This window comes from Anoplophora glabripennis, unplaced genomic scaffold (assembly GCF_000390285.2).
Source record: "Anoplophora glabripennis isolate ALB-LARVAE unplaced genomic scaffold, Agla_2.0 scaffold346, whole genome shotgun sequence".
Taxonomy (NCBI): Eukaryota; Metazoa; Arthropoda; class Insecta; order Coleoptera; family Cerambycidae; genus Anoplophora; species Anoplophora glabripennis.
In genome coordinates, this window is record NW_019416443.1 from 361556 (window position 1) to 383347 (window position 21792).

A 21792-nucleotide genomic window follows, 5' to 3' on the forward strand; every position below is an offset into this window, starting at 1 on the left:
ATAAAATGCTATTGCTTTTGACTGTTGAAAACCGTTTTGGACTACACAAGTTACTCGATTTGGCCAATTTTGTCAAACCAACAAACAGTACTTCTAACGATACAAATTTAATTTTAATTTCCAAATAACCGACTCGATATAGAATCACGTATTCAGCACAACAACACGGGAAACGAATACTTACACGCACACCTCGCTCTTGACTTGCTGAGTGTACCGGCTGTCGACTTCGGGCATGTTGACGACATACATCCAGTTGCCCTTGTTGTTGAGGGCCGCCTTGGGCATTATGTACTGAGAACGGGACCGGCACAGGGGCTCGTCCGTCAAGGTGCTCTGCCTCTTCGTTCTCTTGCCAGTGGATGTGCCGTTGGTGTAGGTGCCCGATTCGATCGTTTGTAATACTGTTTGTTGAGATCTTCTGTGCCTCAGCGACCGCTTCAGTCTTTCGTAGTTGTTTTCCACTCTTCTGCAAAACAAAGATTGATGAAAATAATTATCCTGATAATCTGTATGAGGATATTCATAAAACAACTATTTTAGACCAGGACGGATTTGTCGAAATATCCCACTTTTTGAATGTAAGAGCGGGCAAGCAAATTTTTGGTGGAATACCTTCAGTACAACAAACATAATAAAAGTGTAGATCCCTAGATCTAGGCCGAGGTCCGGAACATTTTCAAAATTGCAAAAATGTTAAAAAAATACCTATTTTATCTGAGTTTTTTACTTACATCTTGAAATCTATGCATTTTGGAAAAATATTGAAGAGGAAAAAAGTTTTAGAATTGAATTTTGCACAATATACTGTAAGTTAAAAATGTTTAAATTTATTACCGATGTTGCAAAATAGCAATAATTGATGGAAAAAAGGCAAAAAAGGAAATAATCAAGTTTTTTGTATAATCTTTTAAAAATATTTTAATTGCCCCAAGGGCATTCTAATTTCGGTAAAAAAACTTTAGAGTATAATAAAACAACACACCAAATTTCATTAAAATCAGTTCGATAGTTTTCACAAAATAATTTTTTGGAAAAAATTTTGAAAAAAAAATTTGGAATTTTCAAAATGTTGCACAGCCTCTAATAAAGCATCTAGATACTTGATAACTTTTTTCACATAGAATACCGCTCAACCTTTCAAATGGTTTTTGAAAAATTGAAATCGGTTGATTAGGAGGCCACAGTAAATTTTTAAAGTTAACACTCTTTTTTTTAATTGTAAACAATTAGATTACATTTATCAATTTGCAATTTAGTTTCTTTCAAAAATTATAATTTTAAAGTACTCGGAAAGACACTTCTTTTTTTTAAAAAAAAGTTAAATTCTGTTTATTGGATCTCGAGATATAAGCGGTGAAAGTTTATCGGCATTTACCGTTAATTTATAAACAATTTAGCAATAATCTTTGATCTAGTGGCTCCGTTTTTCCGAGTTTTAAGCTGGAAAAAATTTTCATATCCTTAAGTTATCGGCAACATAGATAAATCAGCGGAAAAACTGTCGCTCGCACGCACAAAAAGTGACTCAGAACACGAAAAGTGGGGTAGGGGGCTTTCGTCACAGAAGATAAAACAATTTTGCTCCGAGACTGAATTCGGATGATCAAAATGCGAAGATACGAAAAAAAATGCATTATCTCGGCTTCTAATGGACCAATTTCCATCTTTTTTCCGATGTCTCGCGAGCCAAGGAATTCGAACATCGTAATGCCAACTGTAATTTGCACGTATTTTGTAATAAACAAAGTTTATTGTTTATGCATTAAATATACTGTATATTTTACCCTAGGCCATTGGATTTTTTCAATGAAAAAAATTATTTATGTACATATATATTTCAACACAGAAATATAAATGTTTTTAGTTGTAATTATTACAATTATTTAAATAATTTTTGTTTAAACAAATTTAAAAAAAAATATTTGGAAATTAATTTTTTTGTTAAATACAGATAAAATTAAGAAACAATAGTAAGTACTTTAAAATTATAAATTTGAATAAAAATAAATTGCAAATTAATAATTGTTTAAAAATAAAAAAAGAGTTAACTTTAAAAATTTACTGTGGCTGTCCTAACCAACCGATTTCAATTTTTCAAAAACCATTTGAAACTTGAGCGGTCTTTTCTACGTGAAAAAATTTTCAAATATCTAGATGCTTCATTTGAGGTTGCACAGCAATTTGAAAATTTGAAAGTTTTTTTCAAAATATTCAAAAAATTATTTTGCGAAAACTATCGAATCGATTTTAATGAAATTTGGTGTGTTAAATATACTGTATATTTGCTAATGCAATTTTTCAATGAAAACATTTTTTTTACGTATGTATTTCAACATTCAATATGTATGTATTTAGTTATAATTATTACAATTATTTAAATAATTTTTTTTTAAACAAAAAAAATTTTTCTATTTGGAAGTTAATTTTTTTGTTAAATACAGATAAAATAGTACTATACAATTACAATTTTTGAAAAAAAACTAAATTGCAAATTGATAAATATAATCTAATTGATTAAAAATTAAAAAAAAGAGTGTTAACTTTAAAAATTTACTGTGGCAGTTCTAATCAACTTTCAATTTTTCAAACATTTGAAAGGTTGAGCGGTCTTTTCTATGTGAAAAAATTTTCAAGTATCTAGATGCTTTCTTTGAGGCTGTGCAACATTTTAAAAATTCGAAAATTTTTTCAAAATTTTTTTTCAAAAAATTATTTTGCGAAAACTATCAAACCGATTTTAATGAAATCTGATGTGTTGTTTTATTATACTCGAAAGTTTTTTTTTTTACCATAATTAGAATGCCCTCGGAGCAATTAAAATATCTTTAAAAAATTATCCAAAAATCTTGATTTAGCCTTTTTTTCATCAATTATTGCTATTTTGCAACATCGGTAATAAATTTAAACATCTTTAACTTACAGTATATTGTGCAAAATTCAATTCTAAAACTATTTTTCCTCTTCAATATTCTCCTAAAATGCATAGGTTCCAAGGTATATGTTAAAAACTCAGATAAAATATGTATTTTTTAAATTTTCTAAACATTTTTGCAATTTTGAAAATGTTCCGGACCTCGCCCAGATCTAGGGATCTATACTTTTATTATGTGATTGTACTGAAGGTAATCCAAAAAAAAATTGCTTGTCCCCTCTCACATCCACCTCAAAACAGATCCGGTCTATTTAGATTACACAAATTTTTATGATTGCCATTTGGTTTAATAAATGCTCCAAGATCTATAAATGAAGTTCGATCACCCTAACATCTCGCAATATTTTTAATAGTTTGAAAAAAAAAACGATTACAAAATATTAAATTAATTTTTAATCGTTACTATAATATTATTAAAATATGCTTACCTTTTCCAAATATTGTTGTTATACTGAGCAACCTGAGGCCCAACGTCGTAGTAAGCAGGGGGTTGGTACTCCTGAGACGAGTAGCTCCTGGGGGGTATATCGTTACTGTATTTATAATTCAGGAGTTGCCCGCTTCTGCCCGGTTGCTGCTGGTATGAGCTCTTCCTATCCGGATACCCTCCAAAACCGTTGGTATAGTTCTGGCCAGGTGCTACTTTCGGTGGGATGTACCATTGTCCGTTGTCCTGGAAGGGGTGCTGAGGCTTGGGTATGTAGATCGGTTCGGGATAGTAACCCTCTGAAGGGACGACGTTATTAGGGCTGTAGTTGGGAGGGCCGTACACCGTACTCGGGGGAGGATAGAAGTAGGCGGTGAAGTCTTCCTTGGTTTCGCTGCTCAGGAGGGTGGTGTGGTCGTATCGCCATTTTTGAATGAGATAGTGGATCAGCTGTCTGAAAAAGAATTTACTATAGTACGTGTATAATTATACTTTTTTAATTTAGTAAAAAATATGCTGAAGATAATATGTAAAAAAATAACGAAAGCTTACATTATTAAAATTAATAATAATAGTATTTTTAAATTATTTGTATTTATCGCGATTATTCTCTATTTTAATACGGTTTCCAGCACAAGTAAAAAATTCTTATTATAGTTCTCTGTCCAAGGACACCGAAAAAGGCCGAATGAGATCAAAGTGCCGACAATTAAGTGAAGTTACTGGTTTACATACCTATGCAGTGATTAAAGTTTGGCCAAGCAATTTAGTTCCAACCCGTATAATCAATCAGACAGAAACTTAAAACTTAAAACAAATAAATTGGGCACATATTTACACCTGCACCAGCGGCATGTCGAATTATAAAGAGCTAGCGCGAGCACGACGCTGTTGTCATCACATCATCGTGCGATACTAGATTTCGTATTGCGGTTCGGGTCAAAAGGTCATCACTGCTGATACATCGACGTCCTGATCTTACAACATTCCGAAGTAGTCGATAAGCATGAGGTAGGTATACTGATTAAAAAATATTTGTATTTACTATAATAGTTATAAAATTACTTTTTAAGCTACAATTTAACAAATTAAAAAAAATTATGCAGCTATATGTAGTACAGTGTCCCGACGTCAGGAATCTAATGTAATCATAATTAGGATTGTTTCATTAAGTAGTACTTAAGTAGCCTCCTTTCTTATGGAACAAACGTCAAGCAAGCTAATCTACGTTATGCGTAAATGCTACAGTGAAGTCAGTGGTTCTCAATAAGTTTTCTATTAAAAAATCGTGCAGATTTGTTTAAAATTTGACTTTTTCCATGCCGTTTGAACTGGTAGGATTTGCTTACTTAACATTAAACAGTGAATTATTTGCTCGATTCAAAGTCAAACATTGACAGAGGAGAAATTTCTCATTACGAACACCTAAGCAGGGTTTGTTATGAAGTGCGAGTTACACGAAATGAAAAATATTACGACCTAACCGTGAATGGCGTGCGAAATTGCCCATTACTATTGATGGGCTGACTTATACCTATGTGCCGTGAATAATGAATAATGAGTGAAAGCACTCATTTTGACGTGGGTGGCACGTAAGGTGCCTGCGAAAATTAGCTGTTTTACATATTTCGTGTAAAAAATTTGAAGAAAATTCGTTTCGCGGTAATTATTTAGCTGCACAACGAATTTATAACGTAGTACAGAATACATATATGTATGTATGTATGTATACTTTGCTGATGGAGGTTCGTTTTACTAAACAGGTAATGGTGAAAATTTAACCTAAATGTTTATTGAATGAACAACATTAACATACCTGCACCCTGCACTGATAAAAAATGTCACAGAATTTTTACATATTTATACTTAATGGTTTTTATACACAAAGAATGTTAAGTGAATTGAACATACATAAATACATTGTATAGAATTCACCTTAGCAAAGCGCATCCCAGGCTGTATAGAGGCATTACCCTACCCAACTATACCACACATAAACACGACACCACCCCCGGGGTTTACACAGACGAGCCGGCGAAGCAAGAAGAGCGCCAGAAGACAGGGCCCTAGCCGGCGGGGCCCAGCCAGGACAAAAGGAGATCCCACAAAACGCCTACACCGGCCGCATTTGCGGTCGGGGTAGACGACGGATGGGGCCCACCTACGAAGGCTGTCCAGGCCTACACGAGATGAGGCAGGCTAAAGAGGGAAAATCCCCTTCGATTCCAAATCATGAGGCCAATTTCCAGCCATGGAATAATGGCGCGTGTATAGAATTACACATTTGAGTGTATACCTTCTTTGTGATTCATTCTTATCTTTTACGTTGTACTTTTACATTTTAAAATGTATTATTCCTAATTCTTTATGTGTCTTTACTATATTTGATGTAAATATACTAATAAAAGTGTGAATTTACAAGGCCTGATTTAACTCCACCAATCAGATTAATCATGTGATCACCCGGTGTGGTGTTACCGCGCGTGTGTAGATAACTGTGCTTGTTGTTCAGTAGGCATGTTTAGATTCATTTGTGACGTAATAGCCTTACGAGGATAATCTGTCAGACCATAGCCATAAAACAAACCCATACTAAAATGAAGAAAATACTTTCTGGTGCGAATCTTTATATGAATCTTTAAAAGGAATCGAATCACCCATCGAATAATGAATAAGATAAATTTTTTTTCAAAATTTTCAAAGCTTAGGTACTGGATTTTATGGATTTAAAATAATGGCAATTTCGCTTCATAAATAAGCAGGGCAGAACTACAGAGTATTTTTCAACACCAGCATTTTTCATGTCTTACAAGAGTTGATTCACCTTGCGAGAACACGCTGTATATGCATAATGACACGAAAACATGAAATTAAACAAGTTTGATGCCTAGAAAACGTATAGCATTAAGAGAATCGACCACCCTGTACTTATATTTCTATACAGATTATCATTGAATGGCAAACGTTGGATCTCTGCGTTGGAGATTTATAATTACAATTACATAAAATGAGACCTGTGTCCTGTCAGTCGGTCGTTTAACTGAGACACACCAGAGACTGCCAAACGTTTTGAAATCAAGTTCTGAGAAAAAAACATACCTGCATCTCCGTCTAAACTAAATATGATATTCCCATAGTTAAAAGTTTTTATTTTAGAGTACCTACATAAAAAATTTTGTCTGAAAATAGTACAGGCGCTTACTGCCCGATTAACAAATTTAATTTAATTAATTGATAAATGAATTTAATCTATTATTATAAGTGAAAACATTTATTACATCATCATGGATATCTTCTGTGGACATCTTTCATAAATATAAGTGCGGTAAAATTTTACTATATTATACAAAGGAATAGCTATGTAAATTCTAAAATAGCAGAAAAGCATACAATAAAACAAGCACAAGTTTCAAACAAATGACACGACCCCCAATAAAAAATTGCCGCAAATGATTTAAAAAGCATATACCTATTACAGAGGGGAGGTTCCTGCACTCAAAATAGGACCAAATTCAGTTAATGGGGCATACTTTTCGCGATATCTTGAGTACGACGACGTAGGGACCTCACTTATTTGATTTAGTGCAATAAAAAAATACAAAAGAACACACTATCGCCTACTTTGTACGAAAATCTTTGTAGCGTATTTTTTGGTATTTATCGACAAACCGCCAAATCGTTCGAATTTATGCGGAGACGTTTGGGAACTGCCGGTTCAGACCATTAATTCATTCGCCTTACCCATCCATTGTCTATCAAGCGGATTTATGAGGAGGAAATAATTTACGGTCGCCTTAATATTCATAGGAAAATTAGTGCTTTCTACCAGACATCGGGCCCATCCCAAAAAAACTGCACGGCGCTCTTGCGTAACCAAGTCGGCGACATAGAAAGCGATCGTAAATCTAATTTATTTTTCGGGAATCGTAAATTTCGCGGCGCGGTACAATGGTGCGCCTGGGAGTAGCGAAATGTCGGAAAGTTGTATTATATGTAAATGCGTGGGTTCTTTTACATTGTCGGACATGCATACAAAATCGCTGGCGAGTGAAATAATAAGTTTTAGTATATAAATAATAACTTTTATTAGTTTTATTCCAGTAAGATCACGTACATGATACTAGAAGCGCCAATATTAGGACATGCACCATACACATAAAAAATAGAATATCTATGTCAATTTACGTGGTGCATATAGATTATACAGGGATGGCCAGAAGTACGGAATAAAATTCATATCTTTTGAATGAGTAAATTTTTTTTAAAACGCCGAAACACGTTATCTGATTTTGATTTTTTCCCATCTTTCGGTTATATAATAATTAATTTTTCTTCAACCCCCTAACCTCCAGCTACCCCTACTTTTTTTTTCAAATGGAAACAAAAGGCATGAGGGGGCTCGTTGAAAAGCTTATAGAAAACCGAATCCAGCCATACCAAATAAACAAGTTTTATTTTTTCAATAGCAAGGTTTTTAGGGTTGTATAAAACACCTACTTAACAAGTGAAATAAAATTTAATTATCTTCAGTGTTATCCTCCATGAATTTGCACAGAATAAAATAAAGAATTTGAAACTGTACCTATCACTGCTAACGCAAAAAAGATATATTTTTTATGTTGCGTTTTTTTGGCACCACTTACTTGCCAGGCTTTCTGGTTAATTTTTCGCTTTAGTTGTAAATTGGAGTTCGAAACGTTACTATTGTGTCAAAATCAAGTTATTTACTGAATTGCAATGGTATTGTCGGAAAGGCAACGCATCGAAATCTTGATATTGCTTGGATGTGGAGACAAAATAAGAAGTCAGGCTGAAGTGCGCGATTTATTTAATGCGAAATATCCCGAAAACCAAATCTCGCAAGGGACAGTTAGTAAAATATTTCACAAATTTGAGGAACACGGTACAGTACAGACTTTGCCCAAAACTGGACGGGCACGTGCTTTGAATGAAGAAAAGAAATTAGACATTGCATTAGAACTTGTTGAAAATCCTCATACTTCAACTGTTTCATTGGCCCGCAATCACGATGCTTCTCGAACTGCAATTCGAATGTTTCTGAAACAAGAGAAATACCACCCCTATAAGGTATGTCTTGTCCAAGAGCTTTTGGAAGACGATTATGATAGGCGATTACAATTTTGTGAGGAAATGATGAGACGGTGTGACGACAATAATGGTTTTCAACGAGACGTACTTTTTTCGGATGAAGCTACGTTTTATTTAAATGGAGTGGTTAACAGGCACAACTATCGCTTTTGGTCCCAGGAAAATCCACACTGGACATGCGAATCGCATACGCAGCATCCACAAAAAGTTAATGTATGGGCAGGTATCATCAACAACAGAATCTTGGGCCCATTCTTTTTTGAAGAAAATCTTACTGCCGCACGCTACCTGGATTTCCTAACATTTGACCTGATACCTGCTCTAGCTGTGATTTTCCCTCATGAAATTGATCCAGATATACCGAATGAAAGAATTTGGTTCCAACAAGATGGCGCTCCCCCACATTTTGGTATTGATGTTCGAAGATACTTAGATGAAATGTTTCCAAATCGCTGGATTGGTAGACGGGGTACAGTTGAATGGCCGCCAAGATCCCCCGTCTTAACACCCCTGGATTATTTTCTATGGGGATATTTGAAAGAAAGAGTCTACCAGGACAGACCGGATAAAATAGAGAATTTAAAGAACAAGATTAGGGCGGAGATGTATAATTTACCCAGCTGAAGCCATTCAGAATGCTATGGACAGCTTTTACTATCGTCTTGGAGAATGCCAAATAGTGAATGGGGGACATTTTCAGCATTAGCGACATTGAGTTTAATTTTGTAAATTATCTAGTTGTTTCAATTTCTAAATGAAAAAAAACTTGCTATTGAAAAAATAAAACTTGTTTATTTGGTATGGCTGGATTCAGTTTTCTATAAGCTTTTCAACGAGCTCCCTCATGCCTTATGTTTCCATTTGAAAAAAAAGTAGGGGTAGCTGGGGGTTAGGGGGTTGAAGAAAAAATTAATTATTATGTAACCGAAAGATGGGCAAAAATCATTATCAGTTAACGTGTTTCGGCGTTTTAAAAAAAATTAACTCGTTCAAAAGATATGAATTTTATTCCGTACTTCTAGCTATCCCTGTATAGTAATTGAACAAAACAACAGATGAGATAATTGTACAGAGTGGACACGGGTGTCTACTTTGGTCGGAATTAGCTCTGCGAGAATGATATTGGAGACGTCTTCGCGGTTGCATCTTGCAATTAGAAGGTTGAGCAAAAATTTGGAATAAGACTGGTTGAAATAAAAAAGAAGCAGTATGAATCGCCCTTGTACAATCACTTCAACCTAAATTAACATTGAGAAGATTCCACATCCTTAGCACTTCAAAGAAAATATTCGTAGTTGCATAGATTACCATTACTAGCAAACAGTATCGCTTAAAATCTTTTTATCCTAATATTTCTAATATTTTTAAAGATTAAGAAACTGTTATCTTGTCTCCAAATCCAACTAATTGTAAATAGTTTATATACTTAGGTGTAAAAAATGTAAACGAAACTTCTAGTCAAAACAAAAAAAAAATCAAATAAACCTTTACCCCAAAAATGCTTTCTTGCAATACAGGATGTTGAAATTCATAAAAAAATAGTATCTTCTTAATATTTTCAGAACAACTTGACAGATCGTTTTGAAATTACACTTTGGTGTTGTAAATGAGAAAATCAGTAAATGTTACTGACAATTGCTACATGATGTGAGGAATTAGCAGCAGTGGCGGCTCGTGACATTGAGAATAGGTGAAGCAGATTCATTGATTGACTGAAAAGAAAAAAAAAGCGCTAACGAAAATTTTCAAATTTTCAAGGTCAAACAGCTTTAAATGAATCTGGAAATTTTTAGTTGCATTTGCAATATTACCGAAAAACTGACGTTCGTGAGAAGGATTTTCATTTAGATTTTATAAAAAATAGAAGTATTAGTTCGGCTTGTGGACTTCTGCGAACATTAGCGCACACATGTATGTTTCAAAGAAGCTTTGTGGTTATAGGCTTTTGATTATATCCAAAAAACAAGGTTAAAAGGAACTATGACGTCATTTTAGATAAAAAAACCGCGGAGTGCTATTAAATTAGAAGGTGGAAATTGGAGATAGGGGTGAAAATGCACCCCTTTCAGTTTTTTAATTGTAGTTCGAAAACGAAGCAAAATTTCACTATAGTTCATAGGAAAAATTATTTAGAGAATTGAATTTCCGATCGAAATGGCTTATTTAAAAAATGTTAAAAGAAAACTGTATGCAAAAAATCATTAATAAAAAATTTGAAAAAAGCAAAAAATTCGATTTATTTTTTTATTTTTGCCTCTAGTTTTTTTTTTGAGTAAAGCTAGGTATAGGCATTGCTTCATAGAAAAAAAAAGTATATAAAATTTCCTTCAAAATAAAGAGGTTGTAAAGTATTTTTGGATAAAAATTGACTGATAACGGCAGGCAAAATAGGAAGGAAATAAGACGTTCAACGATTTTCATCACGACTTGTTCGAAGTCATTAAAAATGAAAAAACCGCGGGGTGCTATTAAATTAGAGGGTTTTAACAATTTTAAAAAAAGCAAACAATTATATTTTTTGATTTTTTTATTTTTTTGACTAAATTGCACAACCAAACGGAAATTTTAGGTGAAGCGGTGCGTCACTTGCGTCACCTGACGAGCCACTACTGACTAGCAGAATACTAAAAATCAGTGACGTGCAATCACCACTACGGTGATCTTCATTAAATTGCAGCCCATATAATTCGTTATTGTTATACTGTTAATTATTATTTATACAATCATTTTTGAGATAAAATTATTAAAACGTTTAAATGTGCTTTAAAAATGCAGAAGGAAAAAATTGTATTCTTAAAATCAAGTAGACATGTTTTGATAGCCTAACAAAAGCACTTGCTGTCATTCATTTTTAAATGTAGTAAATAATTGTCTGCAATTAGAATTGCAAGAACTCGATAACCTCACGAGTCACCCTGTATACATACGTACGTATTTGAGTGATTTCTAAATTGTTTTATATAATGCGTTTTATGTAATATTTAAATTTTTCACATTCAAACCTGAAACTTCTGAAAAGATCGTCGCATGTTAGAAAATAATTATATCGTATACATGTATACGTGTGATGAGGTGCGAATGTCGAAAACCAAATCACACGCTCCAAATTTCTCTTTTTCACTTCGCCGAATTGTTATTCTGGCGGCGTCGACGGCGTACATGACACGCGTTCGGCATTCCCAAAATAAATAGAATCTCCGTTACTTTCTACACACTCAGAGCAATAAAGTTTGTTAGTCATACCTTTCCAATCGCATTTAAAGTAAACACGCATAGACAGTTACGCGAAACGTGTTCCAGATTGTAACAGTTAACGATTCTTAGAACTGTCGTAAGTTTCATGCTGCCCGAGCGGTCGTACGTACAGGCAGGAGGCAGGGTTGCCAAATTGGGAGGTTTTTGAAACGTCCATCTGCCATTTAATCATTTAAATATCGCCATTTGAAATATATACCATATTGTGAGCCGTATGTTTCTATGACTGTGGTATGATAAATCATAAAATTAAAATGAGACCTTTATTACAGTTTATTTTATGAATGTGGTTCACGTTTTTGTTGGAGTTCTGTTTGGCTAAAAGCATAAAACCAAGACGAGGAATAAAATATATACAGGGTGATTCACAACTTATCCAAAAAAATTTGGGAATAGATGCGGCATGAGAAATGGAGTCAATATTGTAAAAAAATTTTTTGTAAAATCCTTATAGTTTCTGAGAAAAAAATTATTGAAGTTATAGCACATTAAACCACTACATATCTGGACAACTGTAGTCTCCAGCGTCATTCGCAATACGCGTGGAGAGCCATGTGACTCCTAATACTGAAATCCGTCATTGCGGTAGTTTTTACCTGTTATCTGTGGTATTTACATCAGTTTTTTAGTAGTTAGTGTCAAAAATGGCTCGCGTGTATAGCAACTCAGAATTGATGGATATCGTTTTAATTTATGGTGAAGCGTTTGTGTTATGGTGAAACAAGACATCATTTGTGTTAGTTCGTAGAAAGTGAGTAAGACGGACCCAAATGTGTTTACACGTGAGTGGATAAAATTTTGAACAATTGCTGTTGCAGCATCGGGTATGTCAAATGATTTTATTATTTAAAAACACAAATTAATTTTATTAGTAATTAATAAAGGCAAAAGCATTTAAATTTGCCCATATAAAATAGGTGTGATAAAATTCTATTTGCATATTTCTTTCCTTGCGAAAGTTTTTGTCCGTTTTTATCACGCCGCCATACCGGTCGCATTGTGCGAGGTCAGGTTTTACAGTGGACCAGTTTCCAGTGCCGTGCAGAAGTGTATTTTTAAATCAATTTCGAACTGACCTTTTTGATTTTTTCTTTACAAAATATTGTATTTGTAAGGGTCCCCTGTACATCCAGATTTTTTTTTTGATAAGTTCTGAATCACCCTGTATATAACATAATATTTGCTACAAAAATTTTGCATTTTGTTGGAAGATATTTACCTTTGGCAGCATTTTTGGGGTTTTCCCAGAGAAATTGAGAAATTATTAACAGGAACAAAAGGCTACCCTATAGTCCATCCCCTACCCTTGGAGAAAAAAAAATTGTTACCTGGACTTTTATAAGTGGAAATGGTAAAAGGGCTTGTAATAAACCTAAAAAAATAAATGCGTGAGCAGGGGCGGCGGAAGGTTGATTTGGGGGGTTGAAAAGTTATGAAAAATTGTATCATTGGGATTTCTGGCGAAAGTTGACGTCAAACAAAAAAGTATCCATTACAAAAGATGTAGATCATGCAAAAATCTACAACTTTTGTAGAGGTCTCATTTCCGCAAAAATATTTTAATTTTGACGAAACTTGCTGAAAGTATACCTTTCTCTGTCTTAAATAACCTCAAATTTTTTTAGATAAAAAATCAAGAAGTTTCTGAGATGTTCATTTTTTCGGCCTGAAACTCTTTTTTTTTCAAAGAAAAATTCTACTTAAAAAAATCATCGTACAGAGTTCTGCCGGTAATCATTTTTTTCGTTTTGACATATACTTTTTGGTGAAATAAAAAAATCTGTAATAACAGTTCAAAAACATGCTCAAAAATGCAAAAAAATAAAAAATCACTTGCATCAATGAATTTTTCAGTTATTGTTGATAATTTATTTAAATTAAAAAACATTCAAAAACTGATTACACCATTCAATTTATGAAATATATTATAACAGTAAAAAATTATTGGATATTTTGTGCGGTATTAACTTGTATAATGTTATGACTTCATCCAATAGATATTTTGAAAGCGTTCAGAGCCGTACTCAGAAAAAAATTTAAATTATAGCTAAAACAAGTTAAAAACTTTTTAAGTGATTGCAATAGTAATATCCTCTAATTCAGAATTAAAATGACTAGATTTTATCATAAAAATAGCAGCGACTTAAATACTGAAAAATTCATTGCTGCAAGTCATTTTTTACTTTTTTGCATATTTGAGCATGTTTTTGAACTGTGATTACAAATTATTTTATTTCACCAAAAAGTATGTCAAAACGAAAAAAATTATTACCGGCAGAACTCTGTACGATGATTTTTTTAAGTAGATTTTTTCTTTGAAAAAAAAAGTGTTTCAGGCCGAAAAAAATGAATATCAGAAACTTCTAGATTTTTTTATCTAAAAAAATTTGAGGTTATTTAAGACAGAGAAAGGTATACCTTCACCAAGTTTCGTCGAAATTAAATTATTTTTGCGGAAATGAGAAATAAAAAACGAAAAATCAGAAAAAAACTATTTTTTGCATTTTTCTCGGAAATTTTGAAGTTATGTTAAAAAATGACCTATACAAAAGTTGTAGATTTTTGCATGATCTACAACTTTTGTATTAGATACTTTTTGTTTGACGTCAACTTTCGCTAGAAATCCCAATGATACAATTTTTCATAAGTTTTNCTACAAAAATTTTGCATTTTGTTGGAAGATATTTACCTTTGGCAGCATTTTTGGGGTTTTCCCAGAGAAATTGAGAAATTATTAGTAGGAACAACTGGCTACCCTATAGTCCAACCAAATTACACTTGGAGATAAAAAATTGTTACCTGCACTTTTATAAGTGGAAATGGTGAGCAGGGGCGGCGCAAGGTTGATTTGGGGGGTTGAAAAGTTATGAAAAATTGTATCTTTGGGATTTCTGGCGAAAGTTGACGTCAAACAAAAAAGTATCTAATACAAAAGTTGTAGATCATACAAAAATCTACAACTTTTGCATAGGTCACTTTTTAACTTAACCTCAAAATTTCCTAGAAAATGCGAAAAACAGGTTTTTTTCTGATTTTTCGGTTTTTATTTCTCATTTCCGCAAAAATATTTTAATTTTGACGAAACTTGCTGAAAATATACCTTTCTCTGTCTTAAATAACCTCAAATTTTTTTAGATAAAAAATCAAGAAGTTTCTGAGATATTCATTTTTTCGGCCTTTTTTTTCAAAGAAAAATTCTACTTAAAAAAATCATCGTACAGAGTTCTGCCGGTAATCATTTTTTTCGTTTTGACATATACTTTTTGGTGAAAAGTTATTGTTGATAATTTATTTAAATTAAAAAACATGCAAAAACTGTTTACACCATTAAATTCTACAGAAAAAAATAAAAAAAACTGTGTCTCATTGTTTGACCCAAAACTTTATTTTTGTTCAGTATTGCTATAAACATCTAAGTCGAATTACAAATGCACAAATGATAAATTGTCTCTGGATGATTTGAGATTTCAGCAATACAAAGTATTAACTGCAAAGTCTACTATTGACGCGAAATCCGAAAACCCAAAATTTTGCTTGTCTTTGCTCTGAACGCTTTCAAAATACCTGTATCTATTGGAGGATATCCAACAATTTTTTTTAATCCATAATTTAAAAAGTTGTAACTAATAAAAAAATAATACGAATTTATGAAATATATTATAACAGTAAAAAATTATTGGATATTTTGTGCGGTATTGACTTGTATAATGTTATTATGACTTCATTCAATAGATATTTTGAAAACGTTCAGAGCCGTACTCAGAAAAAAATTTAAATTATAGCTAAAACAAGCTAAAAACTTTTTAAGTGATTGCAATAGTAATATCCTCTAATTCAGAATTAAAATGACAAAATGACTAGATTTTATCATAAAAATAGCAGACTTATTTAAAAAAATTAACCCGATGATGGCCCCTCGAAGACGAAACGTCGGATTGCAAAAATGTCGACGCCTTTGTATAGAGCGAAAAAAGTGGCATTGTAAATATGTAAATTCGTTTTCAAATAAAGCCAGAAAACATTAAACAATTTTGCAATATTTCGGGTTTTTCCGGATATCTCCGGAACTACCCAATCAATAATTACTGAAAAATTCATTGCTGCAAGTCATTTTTTACTTTTTTGCATTTTTGAGCACGTTTTTGAACTGTGATTACAAATTATTTTATTTCACCAAAAAGTATATCAATACGAAAAAAATGATTACCGGCAGAACTCTGTACGATGATTTTTTTAAGTAGAATTTTTCTTTGAAAAAAAAAGTGTTTCAGGCTGAAAAAAATGAATATCAGAAACTTCTTGATTTTTTTATCTAAAAAAATTTATTTGAGGTTATTTAAGACAGAGAAAGGTATAACTTCACCAAGTTTCGTCGAAATTAAATTATTTTTGCGGAAATGAGAAATAAAAAATGAAAAATCAGAAAATAACAACTTTTTGCATTTTTCTCGGAAATTTTGAAGTTATGTTAAAAAATGACCTCTACAAAAGTTGTAGATTTTTGCATGATCTACAACTTTTGTATTAGATACTTTTTGTTTGACGTCAACTTTCGCTAGAAATCCCAATGATACAATTTTTCATAAGTTTTCAACCCCCCAAATCAACCCTCCGTCGCCCCTGCTCACGCATTTATTTTTTTTTTCGTTTATTATAAACCCCTTTACCATTTCCACTTATGAAAGTCCAGGTAACAATTTTCTTTTTTTTCCCTCTAAATGAGTTATTTTGATCGGTCTACTACGTAGAGGTCCTTTTGGTCTCGTGTCGTGTTGTTATTGTTAGAAAAGTTACACACAATATTAAAAAAGATACATATCTCTCAACAAACACAATGACAGACATTGTTTCACATATTCCAAGGTTATGGCCAATTTTTCTCTAATTTATCAAACTGCAACAGAAAAAAATCCGGTAAATGATAAATTTGCCAACGCTTCCAACTTTTGTAGATTGGAAAATATATCAGAATGCTTTCCAACTAACTTGAGTTCAATCTGAAAGAAGCAGTGGTTTTGAAACTAATAGCAACCGTAACTGCATGTTTCAATCTCTTATGCTCACATAGCTTTACATTTAATTGTTCAAGTACGCACCCTGATGTGTTATCATGTCAACATAATAGTTATTTAGATGAACGTAAAAAGTCATTATTGTAAGTGCAATAAACAGACTTTTATACGTGTATTTTACAACGTTTTATCTTCAATCGTGCAAATTCTCGTGGGAAAAGGTCAACTTCTCATGAATACCTTTGTACAACTATATCGATTTTTTGTAAATGTCACTTTGACGGCTAGTATTAATCGAGTGCCGTGGCTGGGCCGATACACCATTAAAAATGTTTAGCAATAATTAGTAGACTGCCGTAATAGGTATTTGGGAAACAATATTGTAAATAAACTGCTGTAGTTGAAGTCGTCATTATTGTTTTTAAAATTGTTAAGTTAGAAATGTTTGATAGTGCGAAATGCAATTTGAGGCAAACTGCAATTGTAAAAATTTGGTAATGCAAAGTACGCGGGTCAACGTTCAATCCCAGTCAATTGGTCATTTCGAGTTTTGCCTATCTTTGGATTGTCGTCGATTCGAACAGTTGATTGGCTTGTAGTTTGTCGTGGTATTGTGGTTTTGCATTGCGCTTCCCCAGTTCGAATTTAGTAATATTCGGAAAATTTATTATTTCGAAATTCGAAACTGGGACGAATTTCTGACGCACATCGTCTGTGATTGCTCTTCCAACAACATCGACCTTCAGCGGTATCGTGTGATGCGGCTCTGGTGTCTGGTGGTGACAATGTATGATTTTTTTTCTATTATGAAAACTAAAACTTACCCAGGATAATGCTCGGGATGTTCGCAGTAGGTGAGGCCTGGTCGAGCACAGGGTGGTGTTTTACCGGGAGGGGCGGGCAAGAAGGTGCAGGGTTCGCTGCCGTACAGGGAGGAGCATATCGAGTGGCAGCCGATGAACGCGTTTGTTACCAGAATCCAAAGTATCTGAAAAAAAAAATTCTATCTTTTTTCTAACTTCCAATTTTTTCCAAGGTATCTATACGAATAATATCGCGCATTATAATATAATTATCCTGTAACACCCGTGGCATATTCAAAGTTTAATGTTCTATTAGTTTGTTATTTAATTGGATTTTTTTACATATGGCTGATATTACGACATTTGTTTAACGAAATTCCGGATATTTATGAAATTTACTGTAATTTCAGCTGCTGTCACTTGAAGGGATTTATATATGTACATATAATTATTCGTGGAATGTATTTTTGTTTCTTTCATTTTTTCAGTGAATCGTTTGCTTTATGAATGAATATATTTCCTTAAACAATAATACAAGTTCAATGGAATCTATTTCTAAGTAAATAAGGGAGTGTAACATATATCACAACATATGGAAAACTTTAAAATGAAAGAGGTTTGTTTCTTTTTTTTTGTATAACATTATCTCGCGCTTAATGCTGTTGCCTTAGTGAATAACTTGGGAATTTAATAAAAATAAAAAAAGAAGAAACATGATATTGTTTACAATTATATCACTGAAAAAAATATCCATCAAAATACTTAAATCTACGGTAACGTTATATTTATAACCTTAGCGTTCTCTTCACTTATATTGGACAAATTAGTCATTAGAGAGTGTTAAGTGCTGAAGTATCTGTAATTGGCCACCACATTATTTAATTTATTACATCACTGTGTTTAAAACAATTATCCGAGTAATGTATTTCTCTTGCTACTGACTGGGATTCCGGATGATTACTGTGCTTGATTGTGATTAAGCTGGGTAATCTATCTTACTTTTTTCCCTTGATTGATGGTGTGTCAGAGCAGTATCCTCGATTTGTTTGCAGATTTAATTGCCAGTTTTGAATGTTGCATTGTTCGCATAGCTTCGAAGTCGATAATAGCAGAAAAAAAATGGGGAATGTGCACTTGAGACAAGCAAACGACGCGGTGATGAATGCTACGGAAAATGTATGAATAAATAATATAAATTATAGGTTACGAGGATGTCATTTGGTTTTTCTTTTTGACGTCGATTCTTTTTGTTTGTTGCACATTGCAAAAAAGGAGGTACCTACAATTTGTAAGGAAAATTTTAATATCTTGTAAATTTTTCATTTCATTTACTAAAAAACATATTTTTTGATTAACTACCCAGTTGGTGTAATAATAATTGACAGAAATAAAGTAAACATTCCTTAACTTCGTTTATTTCCATTGTATTTTTACGAAATTGAGAATATATTGTAGCCTATTGGTTAAAATATTCCTCCATAAGTCATAGGTACGTCATCGTAAAACGACCATACTTAGTTTCCAAGTACAGGAGTTGACGTTCATACGCAGGTCTTGGTGGCTCCGCTGAATTCTCAATATGGCCCGCTGCATTCGAAGGTAGGAAAGAATTTTCACGACCGTGTCATTTTCGCTCCGGTTGTTGTGGCTGTCATCCTGGTGGTCTGTAGACGTGGAAGGCTGCCTCTGGTGGACATTGACCGGTCCTCAAAGTGTTTGGCTGCAGGGTTCGAAAATTCGATGGTCAATTTTTTTCCCACATTTCATGCTATTTTAGTGCCAATTTTGACCCTTTCTATAAAGAGTTTCATGTCGGAGAGCAATGTTTCTCCTTACTAGGCCTGTTATTACGAAAAATTCGAATGGTTGGTGATTTTCTAGTGAATTATAGCACTTGAGGCTTTCAACTGAGCCTTTTTCTGCTGTTTTTGTTTTAGCAGTTCGAGTACTTGTACTTGTATCTTTGTCACTGTGTTTTTGCTTTTGAATGTCTTGAGCACCTTGATTTTGAGCTTCTTGGGTACCTTGATATTTGGCTAGTCCTTGTTATCGGCCACACGTCTCTCGTTATTCTTGAGCGATTTTAAACAATGTTTTGAGTTGTAAAAATGTATTTATTTGGAACACTTATATGTATAACAATTTTTAAGTTTAAAATCGGCGGATGAGTGCATGCGACACAATGATCATATAAGCCTCGAAGCGTACTGAGTAATGGCCAGGAACGTTGCATTGGTCATTTATTCGAACAATACTACAGTCGACGTTCAATCACACATCGGGATGACTCCACCAAATCCTGCTGTGATATTCGCATCAGCTGCCGACATCTGGCCACCCCGGATTTGGGCGATTTCTCATGTTGCTTAGCTCTTCGTGGAATCTGGCTGGGTGTTGAATTTGAAAGATCGCAGAAAATTTTGATTTAAATTCGAAACATTGATATTTTCCTGATTGCGCATCGTCATCGGTCACTTTACCAACAGCATCGGGTTCTGTTGGCATCGTTCACTGTGGCTTTGGGTATCGGGAATAGTCTGCAGCTCTGTGGATTCGAAAGATCGTTAAAAATGTTGATTTTCCAGCTGGGTTTTGGGCTCTTTCGGGCTCTGCGTTAGACTTCTGGTTCTGCATTCGAAACTTCGTTGATTTCCTCACATGACAATATCTACACTTTAAAGCAGTTATTTCTGAAATACCCTGTATATTACCATACTCAAGCGATGACGGCATGTCTTTTCTTTAGCAAAAATAACATACAAGATTATCAGCGTCAGAAGAACTAACACAATGAGACCCGACAATAATTATATCCGATTCAATTTTGTCGTCCGCTTCTGAGAATTGTCACCTGGTAGAAGTGACATAACAATTGATTGATTATTGACATCGGCAATCTGCAGAAGAATGCCGCAACCACAACAGGACGCGTCTATAAATAACCCAGTTTATTGTTACAGTTCCGACAATCGAGATCATTTTTTTAATTGGTTCTTCACATTTCAACGTAGGCGTCGAGTGCGTGCAGATTTTTTTCAGCTCTCAAGGCTCCAGACATAAATATCTCTTGATTTATCCATCGACGAGAGCAATCAGCTTTTTTACGTTGATATTGAACGGCCATGAGAAGGTCTAATATTCTGATGAGAGACGCTAGCTAGGTGCAGATGATCGGAAAAACAATTGAACATCAATTTAAAAATATGTAGTCGAGAATAGTTATTTATGTACCGAGGGAGATACAGGGATGATTATGACCGCAGGCGACAGGTGGCCTAAGGGTATAATCATCCTAGTATCTCCCGTGGTGCATGCAAGGTTTTATTTTTTACTTAGACATCTGATTTAATGTTTATTTTAAATTTAATAATTAAACGTAAATGAGAACGAAAGAGAACGAGAGAATGAAAACAGTTTTTCAATATATAAACGGTGTATCCAAGGTGTATCTATGACACCCGCAAATTTCTTGATTTTGATAGTTTGATGCTTGATTCTGAGGAGGCATATTGAAGAGGAAGAATGGATAATATTCCAGCAATAGGTGCTACTAAAGCCAATGAAGAATTACTGTCTAAAAAATCTAAATTACTTTATGATATAGAATATAAATGTTTTGAGATTTGGACAAATGGAAACTCAGTTACAACTGTTTAGTGAAACTATATTAATGGGATATTTCCAAGAACTGGTGTGTATTACCTTTTATCACTTTAACTCTTTCGAGGGCAATGGTCTAAAAAATAAACCACCGTAAAAATCACCCTATGTGAGTGGTGGTCTATAATATGGACTATCTTTCAAAACTCATTTTATTTAAAGTGTGGTGATCCAAGTCCTGAACCACCTTCTATATTTGATGCATATAGTTTGACTCTTCAGTATGAGATGGCGCGAGTAGTACGATTTAGAAAATTTTACAGGTTATTCGAGTTCTAGCGTGTTGAAAAGTATTGTTTACTTTCGCTTTGATTTGAATTGCTTTTTTGGTGAATAAAAGTTTGTTGTTTTTAAATATATTGGTAAGTACGTGGTTTTTAGTATTTAAAGATAACATATATGAATAATATTCAATAAATTACTTTTAAAATTATTTATAAATATAACTTTATTCTGCGGTACATATTTTGTACCACCGCCCAAATAGAAATTATTTTATTTTATATTGTGATTGAATGATATTTGTTTGTAGATACAAATGGACGACTTGCCTTTTAGACTAATAGGTATGACTCGAGCTGAGTTGATGGA

At 33.4% G+C, this 21792-nt stretch overlaps 1 protein-coding gene across 1 annotated transcript in view; it reads right to left on the bottom strand.

Moving 5' to 3' along the window:
• The window catches only part of LOC108909140 (protein spaetzle 5), a 46432-nt gene that overhangs the window by 1674 nt on the left and 22966 nt on the right, over positions 1–21792 (bottom strand). The window contains exons 2-4 of the mRNA XM_018713376.1: positions 17563–17726; positions 3364–3816; positions 185–469 (exon numbers count right to left, since the gene is read on the bottom strand). Coding sequence (XP_018568892.1) covers positions 185–469; positions 3364–3816; positions 17563–17726 — 902 coding nt within the window. The remainder of the gene's footprint in view (positions 1–184; positions 470–3363; positions 3817–17562; positions 17727–21792) is intronic.